Raw genomic sequence first — 21590 nt, 5'->3', positions numbered from 1 at the left:
AAGAAATGTAGAATGTTTATGAGTTTATGGAATCATAGTTCTTGTATCTAAATCCTTGTCTCTGTCTGGCGTGGTGGTGCACACCTCCATTACTTGGGAGGCTGAGATGGGTGGATTGCAGGTTCAAAGCCAGCCTCAGCAGTTTAGGCCCTGTTTCAAAATAAGATAAAATAGGCCTGGGGGTATAGCTTGGCAGTAAAATGTCCCTGGGTTCAATTCCCAGAACCAAGAAAAAAATCCTGATGTCCGGGACAGTTTCAATGAGATTCCAGTGGATTTCAGGAATCTATGAAATTCCTTTCTCTAGTCATTAAATGAGAAACACTTACCTACTCAAACTAGTGGACTAGAAGGCCCAGTAAGAGACACACATGTAAGAGACATGGCTGATGGCCAAACACAGAAGGAGAAGGTACACATGGTTCCTCTAATATGCCCAAACTAGGGAACACAGAGGATACAGTGGGACTCCAGATAATGGAGGGGAAATATCAGCAAAGTTTGAATGGAAAGATAGGAGAGGAGGAAGGCTGATCTTGACTAATGAGGGTCTACATCCAAATATGTGTAAAATTATGAATATGGCATGGTTACCCTGGACAACCATTTGTGGGAGGGGGGGAAGGGACAACAGGGGCGGGGTGGGGGAGAGGGCACCAAATATAGTTTAAATGTATACCATTTATGTTCAATAAAAAATCTTTAAAAAAAATAAAAAGAAATAAACTATTGTAAGCCAAAATAAATAAATAAATAGGGCTAGGGGTATAATTCACACGTAGAATAGCCCTGGGTTCAACCCCCATACCAAAAAGAAATTTTAAAAAAGAGGTATGGCCAGGCATGGTGGTGCACACTTGTAATCCCTGCGCTTGGGAGGCGGAGACAGGAGGATGGCGCTGGTTCGGAGCCAGCCTCGCTGGCGTAAGAGACCCTGTTTCCAAGTAAAAAAATATAAAATAGGTCTGGGAGTGTAGCCCGGAGGTAGAAAGCCTCTGGGTTCCACCTCCAGTACCACCAAAAAGAAAAATAAATAAATAAAATAAAATAAATAAAAATTAGATTAGGGATTTAAAAATAAATAAATAAATAAAAAGTCTAAAAATTAGTGTTGGGGTGTACTTGGAGGTACAATGCCCCTGGGTTCTATCTTTGGAATAATAATAATAATAATAATAATAATAATAATAATATACCAATAATATTTTTATGCTGTTAACATACTATAGAAATGATCCCTGAAAGTATAGTCTTTTTTTATGCTGTTAACATAACAAAAAGACTAGAGGAGGAAGGCTATAAAGAAGAGAAGAAAGGACCCAGCTCGGTGGTGCATGCTTGCCATCCCAGTACTTGGGAGGCTGAGACAAGAGGATCCTGGGTTCAAAGCGCGGAACTTAGTGAGGCCCTCAGTAACTTGGTGAGACCTTGTTTCCAAATCAAAAACAAAGTAGGGCTGGGGGTGCAGCTCAGAGGTAGACCCCCGGCTCAACTCCCCCACTGCAGAAGCTGAGCCTGCCGGGAAGCGTTGGGGGGGCAGCTGGACCAGACGCCCTGGGGTGAACGCCAACTGTGCCAGTTCCCTCCACCCGCAGGAACCTCAGTTTCCCCATCTGCACAATGGGCTCAGCCGCGCTGACCTCTCAGGCCCCGAGGACTCGATGAGCTCATCCCGAGTGCGGTTGGGGTTATCTCTGCAGTGCAAGGAGGGAAGGCTGCAATCCCAGAATGGTGGGCGGACCGGTAAGGGGCTGGGCGGAGCCGGGCGCGGGCCGGGCTTGAGGTCGGCTCCTTTGCAGGCTGTCCTCTGCCACCTTAGCCAGGGGCCTTCAGCTGAGCCGTGCCCGTCACTGGATCCATGGGCGTTAGGATATTTCCATGCCAAGGGTGTGTCCTCTAAGCCAGGAGGTTTCTGGAGCGACAAAAACTCGCTGTCAATAAAGAGGCAGCCTACTGCGCTGCTGGAGCCACCAAGAGAGAGAGACGCACTGTCAACCCCTTCTCCAAGATCACACGGGGGCCAAACCCCTCCCAGGTACCAGCCCCGGAGGGGACAGCAGCTAGGAAGAGGGACGAGCTTGGCCTGGCCTTCGGGAGCAGCCGCCTCTGCTGCAGGGGGTGAGTGACGGGCAGCCTCTAACAAGTCTCTCCTTCTCTCTCTCTCTCTCTCTCTCTCTCTCTCTCTCTCTCTCTCTCTCTCTCTCTCTCTATCTCTCTCTACTTCATGAGTGGATGCTCTGATCAGATCAAACAGAACTGAGGACATGAATTGAGCATGTGACTTTGCATGCAACAAGCCCCTGGGCTAGATCTCCACCACCACAAAAATAAATAAATCATCCATCCATCTGTCCCCACTTGCTTTCCTTGGGTCATTTGTTTATCCAGCAGATTCTCCCTTATACCTCTGTGCTTTTGGCCCCAATTAAGACAGAGATAAAGGAATCAGGCCTTTAGTCTTGAAAAGTGAGCTACTGATTCAGCCATGAGGTTCAGAATCAAAAAGATTCCCTGCCTCAAAATAAAAAGGGGTGGGAGCCCTGCATGGTGGCATAGGCCTGTCATCCCAGTGCTTGGGAGGCTGAGACAGGAGGATTCACGTGTGAGGCTACCCTCAACAATTTCATGAGACCCTCAACAACTTAGCAAGATCTTGTTTTAAAATAAAAAAAATAAAAAGGACTGGGGGTGTAACTTGGAGGTAAAATGCTCCTGGGTTCAATCCCCAGTACTACAAAAAAACATAAATAAATAAATAAATAAATAGGCTGGTGTTGTAACTTGGAAACAGAATGTCCCAGAGTTCAACCCTCAGTACCTAAATAAAAGGACCAGGGATATATTTCAGTGGCTAAGTATCCCTCAATGCAGTCCTGATATCACGAAAAAGCAACAATACTGCCATCTTACGTTTACGTCATTTTCTTTGTTCTATTAAAGGAAATCTAATATGATTCAATATAGCATATACAGTATGAATCATATTTGTAAAATTATTTTCTACCCATAAATGTGTCTCTGGTAATCATGCTGTGTGTGTGTTTGTGTGTGTGTGTATAAAACTATAAAGAGATGATTAATGTGATACTACACAAGCCTTTTTCTTCCTTTCTTTTTTCCTTTAGCGCTGCTGTATTACAAGCCTGGACGGGCAGAGCCGTGGGGATCTGGAGCAGGGAACAGCGAAGTCCAGAAAGCTCACGGGATCTTAAAGCCTACCTTCCTTTGCCACTGCTGCTAGACCCCAGTGCCCTTCCAGGTCCTTCCATTTCCAGTAGGAAAGCTGAGCGAGAGAGAGGGCGGGAGGTGCCTCAGAGCTAGCAGCTGGGAGACCAATCCCCGCCACAGCACAACTGAGTTCTGGTTCATCCAGTTTCAGAACCTCCCTCCTTCCACTTTCTCCTGCACAACATCTGGATTCTCTTTCCTCACTGTGTGTGTGTATCAGTGGATGGATAGATGGATGATGGATGGACAGACCGATGATAGGTGGATAGTGGGTGAGTGAATGGGTAGATGTATGGTTAGTGGGTGATGAATGGATGGTTAGCTGGATAAGTGGATGGATGGATGGATGGATGGATGGATGGATGGATGGATGGATCAGTGAATGGATGGATCAATGGATGGATAGATGGATGGATGGATGGATGGATGGATGGATGGATCAGTGAATGGATGGATCAATGGATGGATAGATGGACAGGTGGGTGGGTGGATGGGTGGATTAATGGGTTGGTGGGTGGGGGTGGATAGGTGGATATGTAGTTCATGAGTGCTGTATAAATAAGTATTTGAATTAATGAATTAATTAACTAATTAATGGATGGATGAATGGATGGAACAATGCATGGGTGGAGAGTTGATGAATAAAGAGATGAGTAGATAGATGCATGGAACAATGGATGAGTGACTGGGTGAGCAGATGAGTGGGTGGGTGGATGGATGGATGTTGGATGGGTGGATGGATGGGTGGATGGATGGATAGATAGATGGGTGGATGGATGGATGGATGAATAGATGGGTGGATTGATGGATGGATGGATAGGTGGATGGATAGATGGGTGGATGGATGGATGGATGGATGGATGGATGGATAGGTGGATGGATGGATGGATGTATTGATCGATTGATCAATCGATAAGAGGGTGGGTAGGTGGATGGATGAATAAGTGAGTGTATAATTCATGAGTGATGGACAAGTGGGTATTTGGATGGATGCACACATGGTTGCATATGTGCTTGAGTGGATGTATAGATAGATGGTGGGGTGGATGGATTACAAAATGATGCACAGGTACATGGATTTATGGATGCAGAGATAGGTAGATGGCTGGATGGATCAATGGACAAGTGAGGGTGGGTAGATGGATGAGGAGGAAGGCATGTCAGATACTGGGCCATGAAAATCATCAGGAAATGGTTCTGACTCATAAGGATGCATCTGGGCTAAGGAAGATGAGATACACCAGCAAGACAACAGGGAGAAACAGCAAGTCTTTCTGTTTAGCCAGAGAGCAGATCAGGACTCAGAGAGGGGAAGGAGACCAGTGGCAGGTGTTCAATCCGGAGCAGAGAGGGGACAGAGGCTGACCTCTCTAGATGAGAGAGCCACCAGATCATCTCAGAGCAGCGCTTCCCACCTCATGAAAAAAATGTTCAAGTCACAAGCCATCAGGGAAATGCAAATCAAAACTACTCTGAGGTCCCACCCAACTCCACTTACAAAGGCAATCACCAGGAAGTTCTTTTTTCATTTTTTATTTTTATTTTTTATTTTGGCAATAAGGATTGAACCCAGGGGCATTATACCTCTAAGTTACATCCATGTAGCCCTTTTTATATTTTACTTTGAAACAAGGTCTTGCTAAGTTACAGAGGGCCTCACTAAGTTGCTGGAGCTTGCCTCCAGCTTGTGATCGTCCTGTCTCAGCATCCCTAGTACTGAGATGACAGGTATGCCTGAGATAATAGGCATGAGCCACCACTCAGCAGAAATTTCTCATTTTAAACCCAAGAAGGAAGCATCCCTGACTGGGGCCTCCGCAGCCAGTGCTCCCCCGGGTAAAAGAGAGGAGGACATGGGTCACTTACCCTGCTCAGCAACCCTGGACCCTCAGGGAAGAGGCTGGGTACATCACAGGAAAGGGAGTGTTCTGAAGGAGATACAGGGAAGGTCCTGGAGGATGGCACTTGGCAGTGGCGTAGAAGGGGTTCCAGGAACACCCACGGGTGGTGGAAGACCACCAGGTCATCCCTCTAGCCAGGGCACACTGGAGTTTGCCTGGGTCTGCCCTTGTACCACATCTTTACCATCCAGGTTCTACTCCGACCAAAACATCCAGACAGACAAGCTAATCTGTCCCTGGTCTCCGCCACCTTCCTCTGGAGACCTTTAACCTATCTTCTCTTGGCCCCCAGGACCAGCAAGACCTACAGAGAGCCCCTCAGAATGGAAGGAGAGACGATTCATCCTGAGCCTCTGAAGGAGGTGGGCAATTGGAAGGGAGGCAAGGAGATGGGAGGAGGGAGGCCAGGAACTCAATGTCCAGAAAGAGAACAGACATGGCAAAACCATGACTTAGGCTCTGAGCTAGAGGATACTTTGTGATCTTCTGGAAGACAAAAAATAGACTCCCAGATGGAGTCTGAACCGGAGAGAAGGGAGAGAGTCCACTGTATCGTCTCCACAGACCAAGCTGGAATCACCGTAGCACTCCGCGCCCTGCTTCTCTTCTTTTTTAAATGTGTACTTTTCTTGGTGCATTGTAATCACACATCATGCTGAGGTGTCCAGTGATACAAAATGGCATGCACACCGCACATGGGCGTTCCCTCTGAGTCCTCCCTGCTCTCCACCCCTCCCTCACCATGAGGTCAGAGGTTGGTGAGACCGGCAGCGCCGCCTTCATCTGTGGACTTAGCATTAGGAACCGTGTCTTCCTCAAGTCTCCTTTGCCCTCCCTACCCCAGTCCCTTCCACTCGTCCAGGGGTCTCTCTGCTCGTTAATCTGAAGTCCCTTTTCTTTCCCGTCTTTTCTCTAGCTCCAACTTTGAGGGAAAACAAGGGAGACCCCATTCTTCTTCTTCCTCCAGGGAAATAAGATGGGATCTCAGTATAGGCTTCTGCACTTCTTAGACCTCTACAAGTTAGGAAGTAGTGGGTGAATGCTTTGACATCTCGGGAAGATGGAGACCAGGCAGAGCCACAAAACGTGACCCCAGAAGGGATTTTCAAATCACACACACACACACACACACACACACACACACACACACACACATCTGTGTTGGGAAACAGAAGCTCGAGAGCAGCAACAATGTATCCAAGGGGTCTGGATGAAAGAGATCCAGGCCCAGTTTGGGTTTGCAAATAAACATAGAGGATGATCCAAGCACAGTAGCCATGTCTGTCATTCCAGTACTTGGGAGGCTAAGTCGGGAGCATTGCAAGTCCGAGGCCAATCTCGGCAATGTAGCAACATCTTCAGGGATTTAGCTGAACCCTGTTTCAAAATAATAAATTAAAAGGGCATGTAGGCAGCTCAAGGGTTTAGCACGCTCCTGGGTTCAATCTCCAAAACCACACACTGGCAAAAAAATAGAGGCTGTCCAGTTGAATAGGAATTTCACAACAATGGCAACTAATTTTGTAGTATAATTCTATCCTGAGCAGCCGGGCGCGGTGGCGCACGCTTGTCATCCCTGAGCTTGGGAGGCGGAGACAGGAGGATCGCGCAGGTTCGAAGCAAGTCTCGCTGGGTTAAGAGACCCTGTTTCCAAATAAAATATAAAATAGATCTGAGAGTGTAGTCCAGAGGTAGAAGGGTTCCATCCCCAATACCACCCCAATAAATAAATAAATAAATAATAAATAAATAAATAAATAAATAATTCTATCCTGTGCGATACTGGGATATGCCTCTATAAAAGTCTCCTTTATTCTTTTTATGTAAAATCTGAGAAAAAGCTAGGAATCTGGCATTTTACTGGGTAACCCTAACCCCAGACCTCTTTGACTAACCTTCAGCCTTCTTCATGAGATTTTGTTTGGGTTGTTCGTTTTTTGTTTTGTTTTGTTTTGTTATGTGGTAGTGGAGTTTTAATCCAGCAGCATTCGACCCTTCAGCTGCCCTCAGCTCTTCTTTACTTTTTGTTTTGAAACAGGCTCTCACTAGGTTGCTGAGACTCCTGCTGCCTTGCTGCGGCTGGCCTGGATCCCGAGACCCTCCTGTCTCAGCCTCCCAAGTCCTGGGATCACAAGCCTGCGCCACCACGCCCGGCTCTCCTTGACTTCTTTGACCTTGGTGGTCTTTGTCATGTCTCGGCCCAGGAGTCGTATGATATGTCAGGCGCCCGGCTGGCCCTGACGCTGTGTGTCACCAAAGCCCGGGAAGGCTCGGGAGCAGACCTGGAAGCTGTAGAATTCATGTTCAGACAGCTGGGATTTAAAAACACCATGAAGAAAGACCCCACTGCCCAGGTACCCGGCTTTCATTTCCAGATCAGAAGGACGGGGCCACCCGGGGGCTCTGGGGCCTCCTCTGAGCCTGGTCACTCCTCTCCCCACCCTAGCAATTCCTGGATGAGGTGGAAACATTCCAGCAGGTCATAGACAACTGGAAAGGCCCGGTCAGCTGCGCCTTCGTGGTCCTCATGGCTCACGGGGAAGAGGGCCTCCTCCAGGGAGAAGATGGACGGATGGTCCGGCTGGAGGACCTCTTTGAAGCCCTGAACAACAAGAACTGCCAGGCCTTGAGGGCCAAGCCCAAAGTGTACATCATACAGGCCTGTCGCGGAGGTGAGGACCGAGGCCAGCGCCCCTGTGCTGGGTACACCTGTCCTCCCAGGATTTGGGAGGCTGAGACAGGAGGATGGCGGGTTGGAGGTCAGCCTCAGCAACCTAACAAGACCCTCATTAAAACCGCAAGACTGTGTTTCAAAATAAAAATAATAATAAGGGCTGAGGGTGTAGCTTGAAGGTAGAATGCCCCGGGCTTCAGCCTTGGTTCAGACAAGAACAGAGTGGACATTGCGACGGCAGCTCCAGAGACGCATCTGCGTCCTGGGCTCTGACAGCGCCGCCTGGCCTTGCCTTCTCCCCTCCACCGCTGTGTCCTCCCCTCTCAGAACACAGAGACCCTGGTGAGAGAGTGGGCGGCGGGGATGAGGTCCTGATGGCCAAGGACGGCCCCGAGACCGTCCCGACCTACACGGACGCCCTCCACGTCTACGCCACGGTGGAGGGTAAGAGCTCCCACGGCCCACTGCTGCCTCTGCGCCCTCCTGGCCTCCAACCTCCACGGGACCCGCCAGGCCCTGTGCCGCCCTCGGGATGCCCGAACCCGCCTCTCCCAAATCTCCAGGGCACGTCGCCTACAGGCACGACACGGAGGGCTCCTGCTTCATCCAGACGATGGTAGATGTGTTCACCAAGAAGAAAGGACCCATCCTGGAGCTTTTGACAGAGGTGAGTGCCAGAGGGCCTGGCATCGGAAGCCCCACCCTCCTCCTGTTCCCTCCCCCAAGCCCGAGCTTGGAAACCAGGATGTCAAGGAGGATGTCTGTCTCTGGGCCAGAAATTTCCCAAAGCCCAGGGCATGGGAGGCACTTGTCTGTAATCCCAGCACTTGGGAGGCTGAGACAGGAGGATCACAGGTGCCAAGCCAGCCTCAGCCACTTAGCGAGACCCTGTTTCAAAATATAAAAGGGCTAGAGATGTAGCTCGGGTAGAATATTTCTGGGTTCAATCTCCAGGATGGATGGATGGATGGATGAAAGAATGAATGAATGAGTGGGGCTGGGGTGTAGGGCAGTGGTAGTGCATTCTTGTGTTCTATCCTAAGACCATAGATAAGTACATGCTGGGCATGGCAGCACTCAGTTGTAATCCCAGCACTTGGGAGGCTGAGACAGGAGGATCAGCAGGTTCAAAGCCAGCCTCAGCAACTTAGTGAGGGCCTCAGCACCTTACAGAGACCCTGTTTTCAAACAAAATATAAAATATGTCTAGGGAGTAGCCCATAGGTAGAAGACCCCTGACTTCAATCTCCGCTACCAAAATATATATGTATGTAAGCCAGGCGTGGTGGCGCACACTTGTAATCCTAGCATTTGGGAGGATAGCGGAGATCGTGGTTCGCGGACAGCCTCAGTACTTAGTGAGACCCTTTGCAACTCATTGAGACCCTATTTCAAAATAAAGAATAAAAACTAGGGCTGGGGGTGTAGCTCAGAGGTAGAATGCCCCTGGGTTCCATCCCCAGCACCAAATATATATATATATATATATGTGTGTATGTATGTGTGTATGTATGTGTTTATGTATGTATATGTATATGTGACCAACTTCTGCAAACATGCCCTTCATGTCTAACCAATGTTTGGGCAAAGTTTTTTCTCCTGGTGATGTATTTTATTGCAGATTAGAATATTTACAATTGTATGTATTAGAATATATATATGTGTGTGTGTGAAAAATGCCCAAACAATAATTCTATAGAAACTATGATGTAAAAGAATACAATAAAGGTCTCTTGGGCAGGTACTGAGATGGCTAAGACAGGAGGATCACAGATTTGAGGCCAGGCTCAGCAATCCAGGGAGACTGTTTTAAGAACAAAACATAAAAAGGTCTGGGAGTGAGGCTCAGAGGTAGGACGCCCCTCACTTCAATGCACGGTACAAAAAACAACAATCAGAAAAGCTTCTTGGGACATGTGTCCCCACCTGCCCTGTCTCTACCCTTCTCCCACTGCCCGCCGAGCCCACTCCCCACCCCGTGTGGTCCCAGCCCCCGAGGCTGACCACACCTGTTGCTGCAGGTGACCCGGCGAATGGCAGAAGCAGAGTTGATTCAGGAAGGGAAACCGAGGAAAGTGAACCCCGAAATCCAAAGCACCCTCCGGAAACAGCTCTATCTGCAATAGAAGTAGAAAAGGCAGGGAGACGCTCTCCTTCAAGGGCTCTGCCACGCACAGATCTCTAGGGGTGCTGTTGTGACCCCTTGAAACCTCCTCTCCCTGTGGCTAGATGGTGCCTGGTCCATCGTTCATTACAACCCTCAGCCATGTCCTTCTTGGAGCCAGTCAGCCAAAGCATGATGGTGACGTAGTCATCACCTCCTCAGGCTGAAAGCTTTCCTCAGTTAACATAATAAACAAAATAAAATTATTTCTTCAGCTTTGTGAATAAATCTGGTTCATCTACTTGACAGTTCCCAGACTAAGCTGTCATCATACACCAGCAGGCTTTGGGCTTATTTGTTACTAAGCATAACCTAGACTCGTCTGACTGATACACCACCAGACAAGGTTAAAGTAGAGGAACCTGGTCATGAGATACACATGATAAGCCATGTGCGGTAGTGCACACCTGGCATCCCAGTAATTGGGAGGCTGAGACAGGGGCATCATAAGTTTGAGATCAGCCTCAGTAACTTAAGAAACCTCTCAGCAACCTAAAGAAGCCCTGTTCCTAAACAAAAAATAAAAAGGGCTAAAAGTATACCACAGAGGTGGAATGTCCTTCGGTTCAGCTCCAGTATCCCTCCCCCAATAACAAAAACAATTCACCCAGTGTGTGTGTGTGTGTGTGTGTGTGTGTGTGTGTGTGTGTGTGCGTGTGTGTTTGCTGGATATTGAACCCAGATCCACATTCTGCTCCAAGCTACATACCTCCAGCCCTTTTTAATTTGTTTAGAAACAGGGTCTCACTGGGTTGTTGAGAGTCTCCCTAAATTGCTGAGGCCGTCCTTGAAGCTGCGATCCTCCTGTCTCAGCCTCCCAAGCACTGGGATTACTGGCTCACCAGGACCTTTTCTGGTGGGTGTTCAGGGTGAGTGGCTGGACCTGGGTGCTGGGATCCCGGGTTGAAGTTGTGCTTTAGCCCTGGCATCTGGGGGCGAATGACGTTAACCTTCCTGAACTTGCTGGGATCCCGGGTTGAAGTTTCGCTTTAGCCCTGGCATCTGGGGGCGAATGACGTTAACCTTCCTGAACTTGCTGGGATCCCGGGTTGAAGTTGTGCTTTAGCCCTGGCATCTGGGGGCGAATGACGTTAACCTTCCTGAACTTGCTGGGATCCCGGGTTGAAGTTGTGCTTTAGCCCTGGCATCTGGGGGCGAATGACGTTAACCTTCCTGAACTTGCTGGGATCCCGGGTTGAAGTTTCGCTTTAGCCCTGGCATCTGGGGGCGAATGACGTTAACCTTCCTGAACTTGCTGGGATCCCGGGTTGAAGTTGTGCTTTAGCCCTGGCAACTGGGGGCGAATGACGTTAACCTTCCTGAACTTGCTGGGATCCCGGGTTGAAGTTTCGCTTTAGCCCTGGCATCTGGGGGCGAATGACGTTAACCTTCCTGAACTTGCTGGGATCCTGGGTTGAAGTTGTGCTTTAGCCCTGGCATCTGGGGGCGAATGACGTTAACCTTCCTGAACTTGCTGGGATCCCGGGTTGAAGTTGTGCTTTAGCCCTGGCAACTGGGGGCGAATGACGTTAACCTTCCTGAACTTGGCTTCCTTCTCTGTGAAATGCTGGGATTTGCACCGTGGGACCGCTGGCTTTGCCAAAAACATACCGATATTTGTGAGTCGCTCTCCCCATAAGCACGGTCAGCTCCACGAGACAGGGACACAAATGACTTGTTCTAGAAGCGTTCCCAGCACATAGCTCAGGTGCGTAGGAAACACAGGCACGCTTGGGTGTCTGTGGGGTGGCGGCGGCCACCCCAATCTGCAGGTGCCCAGGTACCTTGCAGAAGTGGCCTGAGGTTTGGATGCTGCACCCTCTCCACATCCACATCCCGCCGCAGGCTTCAGACATTCCAGGTGGCTCATGATACCTGCAGCCCGGCGAGGCTGCGCGCGCCTCTCATCCCAGTAGTTGGGAGGCTGAGACCGGAGGGTTGCAGGTTCGAGGCCAGTTTCGGCCACTTAGTGAGCCCCCGTTTCAAAGTAAAAAAGTAAAAATGAAAAGGGCTGGGTGTGTGGGCTGGAGGTAGAACGACCCTGAGTTCACCCCCCAGTACAAAAATAAAATAAATAAAAACCATAAGCGCAGAAACAAAGGACGGGAATGCAATGTAAATAGTTGATATGCCCTATTGTTTTGGGAATGAGGAAGAGATAGTGTCTATACATGTTCGGTACCGAGGCAGTTATTTCTCTGAATATTTTTGATCGGAGGCTGGCTGAACCCACAGATGCAGAACACGGGGATACCAGCTTGAAACGCTTGGGGAGGGCCGTGGGGGCGGAATTGGAGTCCCTACAGCCTGGCGCCCAGATCTATCCTGCTCCCTCCCAGGATAAAGGGCCCATGGGAGCGGTAGGGCGGTGACTGACAGGCGGCAGGTGGCTAATCTTCCAAATATAACTTTATTTACATTTCTGCGGGGGTCCGGGCGGGCGCGGCGGGGCGCGCGGGTCCCAGTCGCTGACCAGGCGCTGCGCCTGCTCGCAGCCCACGTGCGGGTGGGGACGGCCTGGGACCCGGAGCGCCTGCAAGTGGAGGGAGGAGGCCGCTGCGGGCCTGTGGCGCAGGTGCTCGCGGGAGCCTCCTGGTGGCGGCGGGCACCGAGGTGGAGGGGCCGGGGCGGCGGGGCTGGGGGTAAAGGGGGCCCCTGGTGCGGATCTCACCTGGCACTTGCATAAGAGCAGGGCCTCACTTAGTGAGGCTGTCCTTGAACTGCGATCCTCCTGTCTCAGCCTCCCAAGTTCCGGGATTACAAGCGTGCACCACCATGCTTGGCTCTCCAGGCAACTTTTTAACAGGGGACCCTAGACTGGGTGCAGGGGGCCCGACGCTGAGGCCCCACCTCCTGCACCCCCACCCCAGCCGCGGTGCCTCCGAGCCCCACCTTGATGAGGCCGCGGGTGACGTCCATCTCCTGACTGAACTTGGTGCCCCGTGGATGGTTCCCCCATAAGTCCCAAGGTCATGTTTATTTGTTCCTAGGATGAGGGGTGGAGGGGTCGCGCTGACTCCCCGCGCAGCCTCTGGGGCACTCTGAGAAGGCAGCGGGCGCGGGCGTGGGCCCCAGACCCCTTTCCCGGACCCTCGCGCTCGCATCTCTCTGTCCTCGGGGTGGGCCGAGGGCGAAGGGGCTGTACTGAGGCCCTGGGACAGTCCAGGGAGGGGCCGTGTAGTGGATGGAGGGCTGGGCCAGGCTCCTTAGAAGCAGAACCCGTGACTGACTGAGAAGGGGGAGGTTCCTGCGCTGGGCTGGAGACCCGCCGGCCATTCCCCAGAGAAGGGACAGCTAGCCGGACCACGGGACGAAGCCGGGATGGAAAGCATGGGAGTGGGCTCTGCCGGTACCTGGGGTATAGGTGCCCACGGGGTCCGGAGGAGGCATAGCATTTAAATTGCGTTAGGCAGAGCCGGGTGTGGTGGTGCATGCTTGTAAGTCAGGTACTAGGGAGGCTGAGACAGGAAGATTGAATGTTTGCAGCCAGCCTCAGCTACTTAGTGAGGCTCTCGGCAACTTAGTGAGACCCCGTTTCAAAATAAAGAATTAGCCGGGCGTGGTGGCGCACACTTGTAATCCCCGCACTTGGGAGGCAGAGACAGGAGGATCACGCTGGTTCGCAGCCAGCCGTGCGCGCTGGCTTAGGAGGCCCTGTTTCCAAATTTAAAAAATATATAAAATAGGTCTGGGAGTGTAGCCCGGAGGTAGAGGGGCTTCCAGGAACCCCAGTACCTCCTGTCTCTGCCTCCCAAGCGCAGGGATTACAAGCGTGCGTATCCACGCCCGGCATCTTTTTTTTTTTTTTTTTTTTTTTTTTTTTGAGGAACCCTTCTACCTCCGGGCTACACTCCCAAATCTATTTTATATTTTTATTTGGAAACAGGGTCCTGTTTGATCGAACCTGTGTGATCCTCCTGTTTCTGCCTCCCAAACACCACACCCAGCTTTATCCTTTATTTTAAAACAAGGCGTCACTAAGTAACTGAGGCTGGTAGTGAACCCAGATCCTCCTGTCCCAGCCTCCCAAGCAGGTTACAATCCCAGTCTCTACTCTTGGGGTTACAAGTGTGCACCACGACGCCCGGCTTCCCCAGCTTCCATTTTTAAGTAGAAACATTTAATTTCAGGGCCGCCTATTCGTTCATTTACATATTCATTTTTATTTCCATTGACGGTTGAGTGGAGATTATGCCTTATGAAGTAGAGAAAGCCCAGGGAGAAACCACAGAGCTCCAGTCAAGTCTACTCAAAACCCAGCCCGGCCAAGTGCACACCTGTCATCCCAGTGACTCTTAGGCTGAGGCAGGAGGTTCGCAGGTTCCAGGCCAACATGGGCAACTTAGTGAGACCCTGTTTCAAAATAAAAACTAAGGCCGGGCGTGGTGGTGCACGCTTGTAATCCCGCGCTTGGGAGGCAGAGACAGGAGGATCGCGCAGGTTCGAAGCCAGCCTCGCTGGCTTAGGAGACCCTGTTTCCAAAATGAAAATGTAAAAATAGGTCTGGGAGTGTAGCCCGGAGGTAGAAGGGCTTCCAGGAACCCCAGTACCGCCAAAAATTAAAAATTAAAAAGTTAAAAAATAAAAACTAAGAAGGGCTGGGGGTGTAGCTAAGAAGTAGAATGCCCCTGGGTTCAATCCAAAGCACCATAAAAAGAGAAAGAAAGAGAAAGAGAAAGAGACCCACCCTGGTGTGGCTATGTGCACAATGAGTGTGCCCAACAGGGAGACCCTGGGGACAGGCCAACAGTCTGGACCCTGTGGTTTGAAAAGAGGATGGCACATGTGCTCTCCCTCCCACGCCAATGTCAGCAGATTCTAAAGAGACCAGTTTGCAGACAGCCTCAGCTACTTAGTGAGGCCCACTGCAACTTAGTAAGACCCTGTTTCAAAATAAAAAATAAAAATAAAAAAAGGCAGGGGTGTAACTCAGAGGTCAAATGCCCTTGGGTTCCATCCCCAGACCCTCAAAAAAAAAAAAAAATACTATTAACCGGGTATGGTGGCACACACTTGTAATCCCAGTACTTGGGAGGCTGAGACAGGAGGATCACAGGTTTTCTGCCGGAATCAGCTACTTAGTGAGGCTCTCCACAACTTAGGGAGACCCTGTTTCAAAATAAAAAATAGGGCTGGGAGCCGGGTGTGGTGGCTCACGCTTGTAATCCCAGCATTCATGAGGCTGAGACAGGAGGATCTCGGTTCGTGGACAGCCTCAGCTGCTTAGTGGAGAGAGTAGGAAAGGAAGGGACTTCAGATGATGGGGGGCAGCAGTCGAAAGTGGGAGGGGCTGAGAGGGGAGGGACGGCGGGACGGAGGGCAGGAAGGAGACCCACGTGTGCCTGTGCGTGTGGGACGACGGCACAGCGAGCCCCGCCCGCCCCGTGTACTACAGTAACACCAATAATAGGCTTGGCGTTTGGTCATTGGGAATTGAATCCAGGGCATTCTACCTCTGAGCCACACCCCAACCCTTTTGGGTTTTTTTTTTTTATTATTATTATTTGAAACTGAGCCTTGCCAAGTTGCTGAGGCTGGCCTGCAACCTGCAGTCCTCCTGTCTCAGCCTCACAGATGTCGTTTTCCGGCTCCAAGATCACATCCTGGATAGCCCAGGGCAGCCCCCCGCCGGGACAGTGCCCCTGTCCTTCCCTGACCGCGAGAGTCGTGACGGGTACTGCCTGGGCACTTGGCACAGAGTCCTTCCCCATCTGGGTTTGTCTCGTCTTCGCTCACTGTTCGACGAGGGCTGTAGAGTTTGCGGGAGAAAAAACTCCCCACTTACTTTAGTTTGTGTGTGCTGGGGATTTAACCCAAGGTATTCCACCTCCAAGCTACACCCACAGACCTCTTATTTTTTATTTTGAAACAAGGTCTCTCTAAGTTAGTGAAGCTGGCCTTGAATGTGTGATCCTCCTGTCTCAGCCTCCCACGTACAGGGATGATGAGCATGCACCACCTCACCTGGCTTAAAATGTGTACTTTAACCTGATCTCTCTGCTTCAGCTTTGTCTGGAGGTGTATCTGTCAGCCTAGGCTAGGTTATGCTGCAGTAACAAATCATCCCCAAACCCACCGGTTTATGATGACAGAAGTTTAGTCTGGGAGCCATCAAGTAGAGGATTTAGAAGTATAGTCACATAGCTGAAGACAGTATTTTATTTTGTTTATTTATATTATTTTTATCATTTGAATTCATTTTGTTATACTGATAATAAATAGACTAATGGAATTACTATAGAATTACATTGAAATATAATTAGCATTTACTTAATATAAACAATATGGTGATTAATATTGACGGTAAAACACCTTAGTAATGAACCAACGATAAATTGACAAAGCAATTAACCATAACCATAGCAATCAATTTATAAATCAATTCATTTTATATACTTGATTAAAACCAAATGCTACTTTCACTAATGTGATAGTCGATATTAATGACTCTACTACATTTACAATTATATCAAGAATATATCAATATTTAACTTAAAAATATAATTTGGGGTATGAAGTAAAAATTGCAAAGAAAAAAAAATAACGAAACCTTGGTCCTCCCTGAAGGAAATAAAAGTTTGAGCAGTCATCCGAGAGGTAAGCGTGTGACTGAGCCGGGGCATGGCGCAGCTCGCACAGCGCGCCCCCACCCTGGGCTCCATCCGCATCACCAAGGAGAAAGCAGATGGTTAAACATGGGGTGAGGCGTGGTCTGGGCAGAGGGATCTGATGTGGGAAAACTCTGTTTCTGGGGGAGAAGAAGGCTGATGTGAGCGGCACAGAAAAGTGAAGGAGACGGGAAGAGAGAGAAGAGAGCGCGGGAGCCTGGGAGCAGGACGCGGGTCCTGATCTAGGGGGGATCTCAAGAGGCTGAATATGCGTTGTAACTTTTCCGTAATACTTTTATTGGTGCAATTGTAATTATACATCACAGTGAGGCAGGGTTTAAGCAGAGACCCCAGATCCCAACCCATTCTTCCAAAGATTGACCGCCATGTTTTAAATGCTTACTATTTCTGATTCCTGTCACAGTTTTCTTAAGCACTTAGTATTTCAGTATTCAGCAGATTTCCCCCTGCTTTCCAGAAACTGTCATTCCCAGCGTTTCATCCTGGGTCAGAGAGCAGGATTTCAATTTCCCAATAGGCTTTCTATTTCCCAAAAGAAATGGCTTTGCAAGGTGGGGGGGCAGCGGGAAGAGGGGGAGGCTGGGAGAGCATCTCCAGCTTTTCTACTTCTATTGCAGATAGAGCCGTTTCCGGAGGGTGCTTTGGATTTGGGGGTTCACTTTCCTCGGTTTCCCTTCCTGAGGCAACTCAGCTTCTGCCATTCGCCGGGTCACCTGCAGCAACAGGTGTGGTCAGCTTGGGAGGCCAGGACCACACTGAGGGAGGTGGACGCAACGGGCTTATGGGGAGAAGGTTAGAGGCAGGGCAGGTGGGGACCCATGTGCCAAGAGCCTTTTGTTGTGGTTTTTTGTACTGAGGATTGAACCAAGGGCATCTTACCTCTGAGCCACACTCCCAGCCCTTTTTATTTAATTTTTAATTTTTAATTTTTTTTATTTTTTTGGTGGTACTAGGGGTGGAACCCAGGGGCTTTCTACCTCCGGGCTATACTCCCAGACCTATTTTATATTTTATTTGGAAACAGGGTCTCACTAAGTTGCTGAGAGCCTCACTAAGCTGAGGCTGGCTTCGAACCCGTGCGATCCTCCTGTCTCCGCCTCCCAAGCGCGGGGATTACAAGCGTGCGCCACCACGCCCGGCTATTTTTTATTTTTGAAACAGTCCCCGGATTGCTGAAGCTGGCCTCAAACCTGTCATCCTCCTGTCACAGCCTTTCAAGCACTGGGATCATATAGGCTTATGCCACCATGACTGGCCCTAGAGACCTTTACTGTCTTCTTTTATGTCCTAGTTTCTATGGAATCGTTGGCGAGACACTTTGCATATACATACACATATATTCTAATATATACACATGGAAATATTCTAAAATGCAATAAAAATGCATCACTATTAGAAGGAAAATATGCCCAAACATTGTCTAAACATGAAGGACTTGTTTGCAGAAGTTCATCTTTGTTTTATGTATGTATTATGTATGCATGCATGCATGTATATTCATGATGTTGGGATAGGACACAGGGATGCCCTATTACTGCCCTACACCCCAGCCCTATTTATTTATTTATTTATTTATTTATTTATTTCTCCTGGGGATTGATATCTCTGAGCTACATCTCCAGCCCTTGTGTGTGTGTGTGTGTGTGTGTGTGTGTGTGTGTGTGTGTGTGTGTTGGTGGTACTGGGGGTGGAACCCAGAGTTCTACCTCCGGGCTATACTCCCAGACCTATTTTTATACTTTATTTGGAAAAAGTCTCACAAAGTTGCTGAGAGCCTCACTAAGTAGCTGAGGCTGGCTTCGCACCTATGCGATCCTCCTGTCTCAGCCTCCCAAGCGCGGGGATTACAAGCGTGCGCCACCACGCCCGGCCAGCCCGTCTATATTTTGAAACAGGGTCTCCCTCGCTAAGTGGCTGAGGCTGGCCTGGCACCTGGGATCCTTTGTCTCAGCCTCCTAAGTCCTAGGATGATAAACCTGCACAGACACACCCAGCTCGTATTTCACTTCAAGTGCCTCCCATGCCCTGCGCTTTGGGAAATTTGTGGCCCAGAGACAGACATCCTCCTTGACATCCTGGTTTCCAAGCTCGGGCTTGGGGTAGGAGAACAGGACGTGGGTGGGTCTTCAAATGCCAGGCCCTCGGGCACTTACCTCACTCAGAAGCTCCAGAACGGGTCCTTTCTTCTTGGTGAACACATCTGCCAAGGTCTGGATGAAGTAGGAGCCCTTTGTGTCGTGCCTGTAGGCGACGTACCCTGAGGATTGGGGAGAGGCGGGTTCGGGCATCCCGAGGGCGGCACAGGGCCTGGCGGGTCCTGTGGAGGTTGGAGGCCAGGAGGGCGCAGAGGCAGCAGTGGGCCGTGGGAGCTCTTACCCTCCACCGTGGCGTAGACCTGGAGGGCGTCCGTGTAGGTCGGGACGGTCTCGGGGCCGTCCTTGGCCATCAGGACCTCATCCCCGCCGCCCACTCTCTCACCAGGGTCTCTGTGTTCTGAGAGGGGAGGACACAGCGGTGGAGGGGAGAAGGCAAGGCCAGGCGGCGCTGTCAGAGCCCAGGACGCAGATGCGTCTCTGGAGCTGCCGTCGCAATGTCCACTCTGTTCTTGTCTGAACCAAGGCTGAAGCCCGGGGCATTCTACCTTCAAGCTACACCCTCAGCCCTTATTATTATGTTTATTTTGAAACACAGTCTTGCGGTTTTAATGAGGGTCTTGTTAGGTTGCTGAGGCTGACCTCCAACCCGCTATCCTCCTATCTCAGCCTCCCAAATCCTGGGAGGACAGGTGTACCCAGCACAGGGGTGCTGGCCTCGGTCCTCACCTCCGCGACAGGCCTGTATGATGTACACTTTGGGCTTGGCCCTCAAGGCCTGGCAGTTCTTGTTGTTCAGGGCTTCAAAGAGGTCCTCCAGCCGGACCATCCGACCATCTTCTCCCTGGAGGAGGCCCTCTTCCCCGTGAGCCATGAGGACCACGAAGGCGCAGCTGACCGGGCCTTTCCAGTTGTCTATGACCTGCTGGAATGTTTCCAACTCATCCAGGAATTGCTAGGGTGGGGAGAGGAGTGACCAGGCTCAGAGGAGGCCCCAGAGCCCCCGGGTGGCCCCGTCCTTCTGATCTGGAAATGAAAGCCGGGTACCTGGGCAGTGGGGTCTTTCTTCATGGTGTTTTTAAATCCCAGCTGTCTGAACATGAATTCTACAGCTTCCAGGTCTGCTCCCGAGCCTTCCCGGGCTTTGGTGACACACAGCGTCAGGGCCAGCCGGGCGCCTGACATATCATACGACTCCTGGGCCGAGACATGACAAAGACCACCAAGGTCAAAGAAGTCAAGGAGAGCCGGGCGTGGTGGCGCAGGCTTGTGATCCCAGGACTTGGGAGGCTGAGACAGGAGGGTCTCGGGATCCAGGCCAGCCGCAGCAAGGCAGCAGGAGTCTCAGCAACCTAGTGAGAGCCTGTTTCAAAACAAAAAGTAAAGAAGAGCTGAGGGCAGCTGAAGGGTCGAATGTCCCTGGGTTCAAACTTCACTACCACATAACAACAACAACAGCAAAAGCTCGAAACGCTCACAAAGAGGTCAAGGGTTAGGGTGACCGTGTAAAATAGGAGGTTCCTGTTGACATTCAGATTTTACATAAAAAGAACAAGTGATATTTTGTAGAAGTATACCCCAGGATTGAATTCTATCCTAGGGGACAGAATTCTAGCGCAGGATAGAATTATACTACGAAATTAGTTGTCACTGATGTGAAATCGCTCTTCAACTGGGTAGCCTCTATATTTGCTTGTATGTGATGCTGGGATTAAACCCAGGAGAATGCTCACGCTCTTAACGACACCTCCACCCCTTCTAATTTATTATTTTAAAGCAGAATTCAGCTAAGTTGCTGAAGGTCTTCCTAAGTTGCTGAGGCTGGCCTCTAACTTGCGATCCTGCCAACTTTGCTTCCCAAGGACTGGAATGAAAGGCGGCTCCAAGCCCGGCTCATCCACGGTGTTTCTTGGCCAGATCTGCAAACCCAAACTAGATCTCTTTCAGCAAGACCCCTTAGATATGTCGCTGTTCTTCTCTGAGCATCTGTGTCCCAACACAGGGGTGTGTGTGTGTGTGTGTGTGTGTGTGTGTGTGTGTGTGTGTGATTTGAAAATCCCTTCTGGGGTCACGTTTTGTGGCTCTGCCTGGTCTCCATCTTCCCGAGATGTCAAAGCATTCACCCACTACTTCCTAACTTGTAGAGGTCTAAGAAGTGCAGAAGCCTATACTGAGATCCCATCTTATTTCCCTGGAGGAAGAAGAAGAATGGGGTCTCCCTTGTTTTCCCTCAAAGTTGGAGCTAGAGAAAAGACGGGAAAGAAAAGGGACTTCAGATTAACGAGCAGAGAGACCCCTGGACGAGTGGAAGGGACTGGGGTAGGGAGGGCAAAGGAGACTTGAGGAAGACACGGTTCCTAATGCTAAGTCCACAGATGAAGGCGGCGCTGCCGGTCTCACCAACCTCTGACCTCATGGTGAGGGAGGGGTGGAGAGCAGGGAGGACTCAGAGGGAACGCCCATGTGCGGTGTGCATGCCATTTTGTATCACTGGACACCTCAGCATGATGTGTGATTACAATGCACCAAGAAAAGTACACATTTAAAAAAGAAGAGAAGCAGGGCGCGGAGTGCTACGGTGATTCCAGCTTGGTCTGTGGAGACGATACAGTGGACTCTCTCCCTCCTCTCCGGTTCAGACTCCATCTGGGAGTCTATTTTTTGTCTTCCAGAAGATCACAAAGTATCCTCTAGCTCAGAGCCTAAGTCATGGTTTTGCCATGTCTGTTCTCTTTCTGGACATTGAGTTCCTGGCCTCCCTCCTCCCATCTCCTTGCCTCCCTTCCAATTGCCCACCTCCTTCAGAGGCTTAGGATGGACCTTCTCTTCTTCCATTCTGAGGGGCTCTCTGTAGGTCTTGCTGGTCCTGGGGGCCAAGAGAAGATAGGTTAAAGGTCTCCA

At 50.2% G+C, this 21590-nt stretch overlaps 2 protein-coding genes across 2 annotated transcripts in view; one reads left to right on the top strand and one right to left on the bottom strand.

Moving 5' to 3' along the window:
• Positions 1 to 382: 382 nt before the first annotated feature.
• On the top strand, positions 383 to 9929 carry LOC308276585 (caspase-14-like; the record flags this gene model as incomplete). The annotated part of the gene is made up of 9 exons (XM_080715409.1): positions 383 to 412; positions 1596 to 1743; positions 1902 to 2118; positions 5422 to 5491; positions 7334 to 7483; positions 7576 to 7801; positions 8131 to 8247; positions 8367 to 8470; positions 9825 to 9929. 9 exons carry the CDS (start codon positions 383 to 385, stop codon positions 9927 to 9929), a joined length of 1167 nt encoding a protein of 388 aa, XP_080571535.1.
• Positions 9930 to 17204: 7275 nt separating this feature from the next.
• The window catches only part of LOC308276584 (caspase-14-like), a gene marked incomplete at both ends in the record, with an annotated part of 17451 nt that continues 13065 nt past the window's right edge, over positions 17205 to 21590 (bottom strand). The window contains 6 exons of the mRNA XM_080715408.1: positions 17205 to 17309; positions 18750 to 18853; positions 18973 to 19089; positions 19419 to 19644; positions 19737 to 19886; positions 21486 to 21555. Of these exons, the coding sequence (XP_080571534.1) occupies positions 17205 to 17309; positions 18750 to 18853; positions 18973 to 19089; positions 19419 to 19644; positions 19737 to 19886; positions 21486 to 21555 (772 nt within the window). The remainder of the gene's footprint in view (positions 17310 to 18749; positions 18854 to 18972; positions 19090 to 19418; positions 19645 to 19736; positions 19887 to 21485; positions 21556 to 21590) is intronic.

Source organism: Muscardinus avellanarius (assembly GCF_963383645.1).
Source record: "Muscardinus avellanarius genome assembly, chromosome: 18".
In the NCBI taxonomy this organism is placed as follows: domain Eukaryota; kingdom Metazoa; phylum Chordata; class Mammalia; order Rodentia; family Gliridae; genus Muscardinus; species Muscardinus avellanarius.
This window is presented reverse-complemented; position numbering and strand designations above follow the sequence as displayed.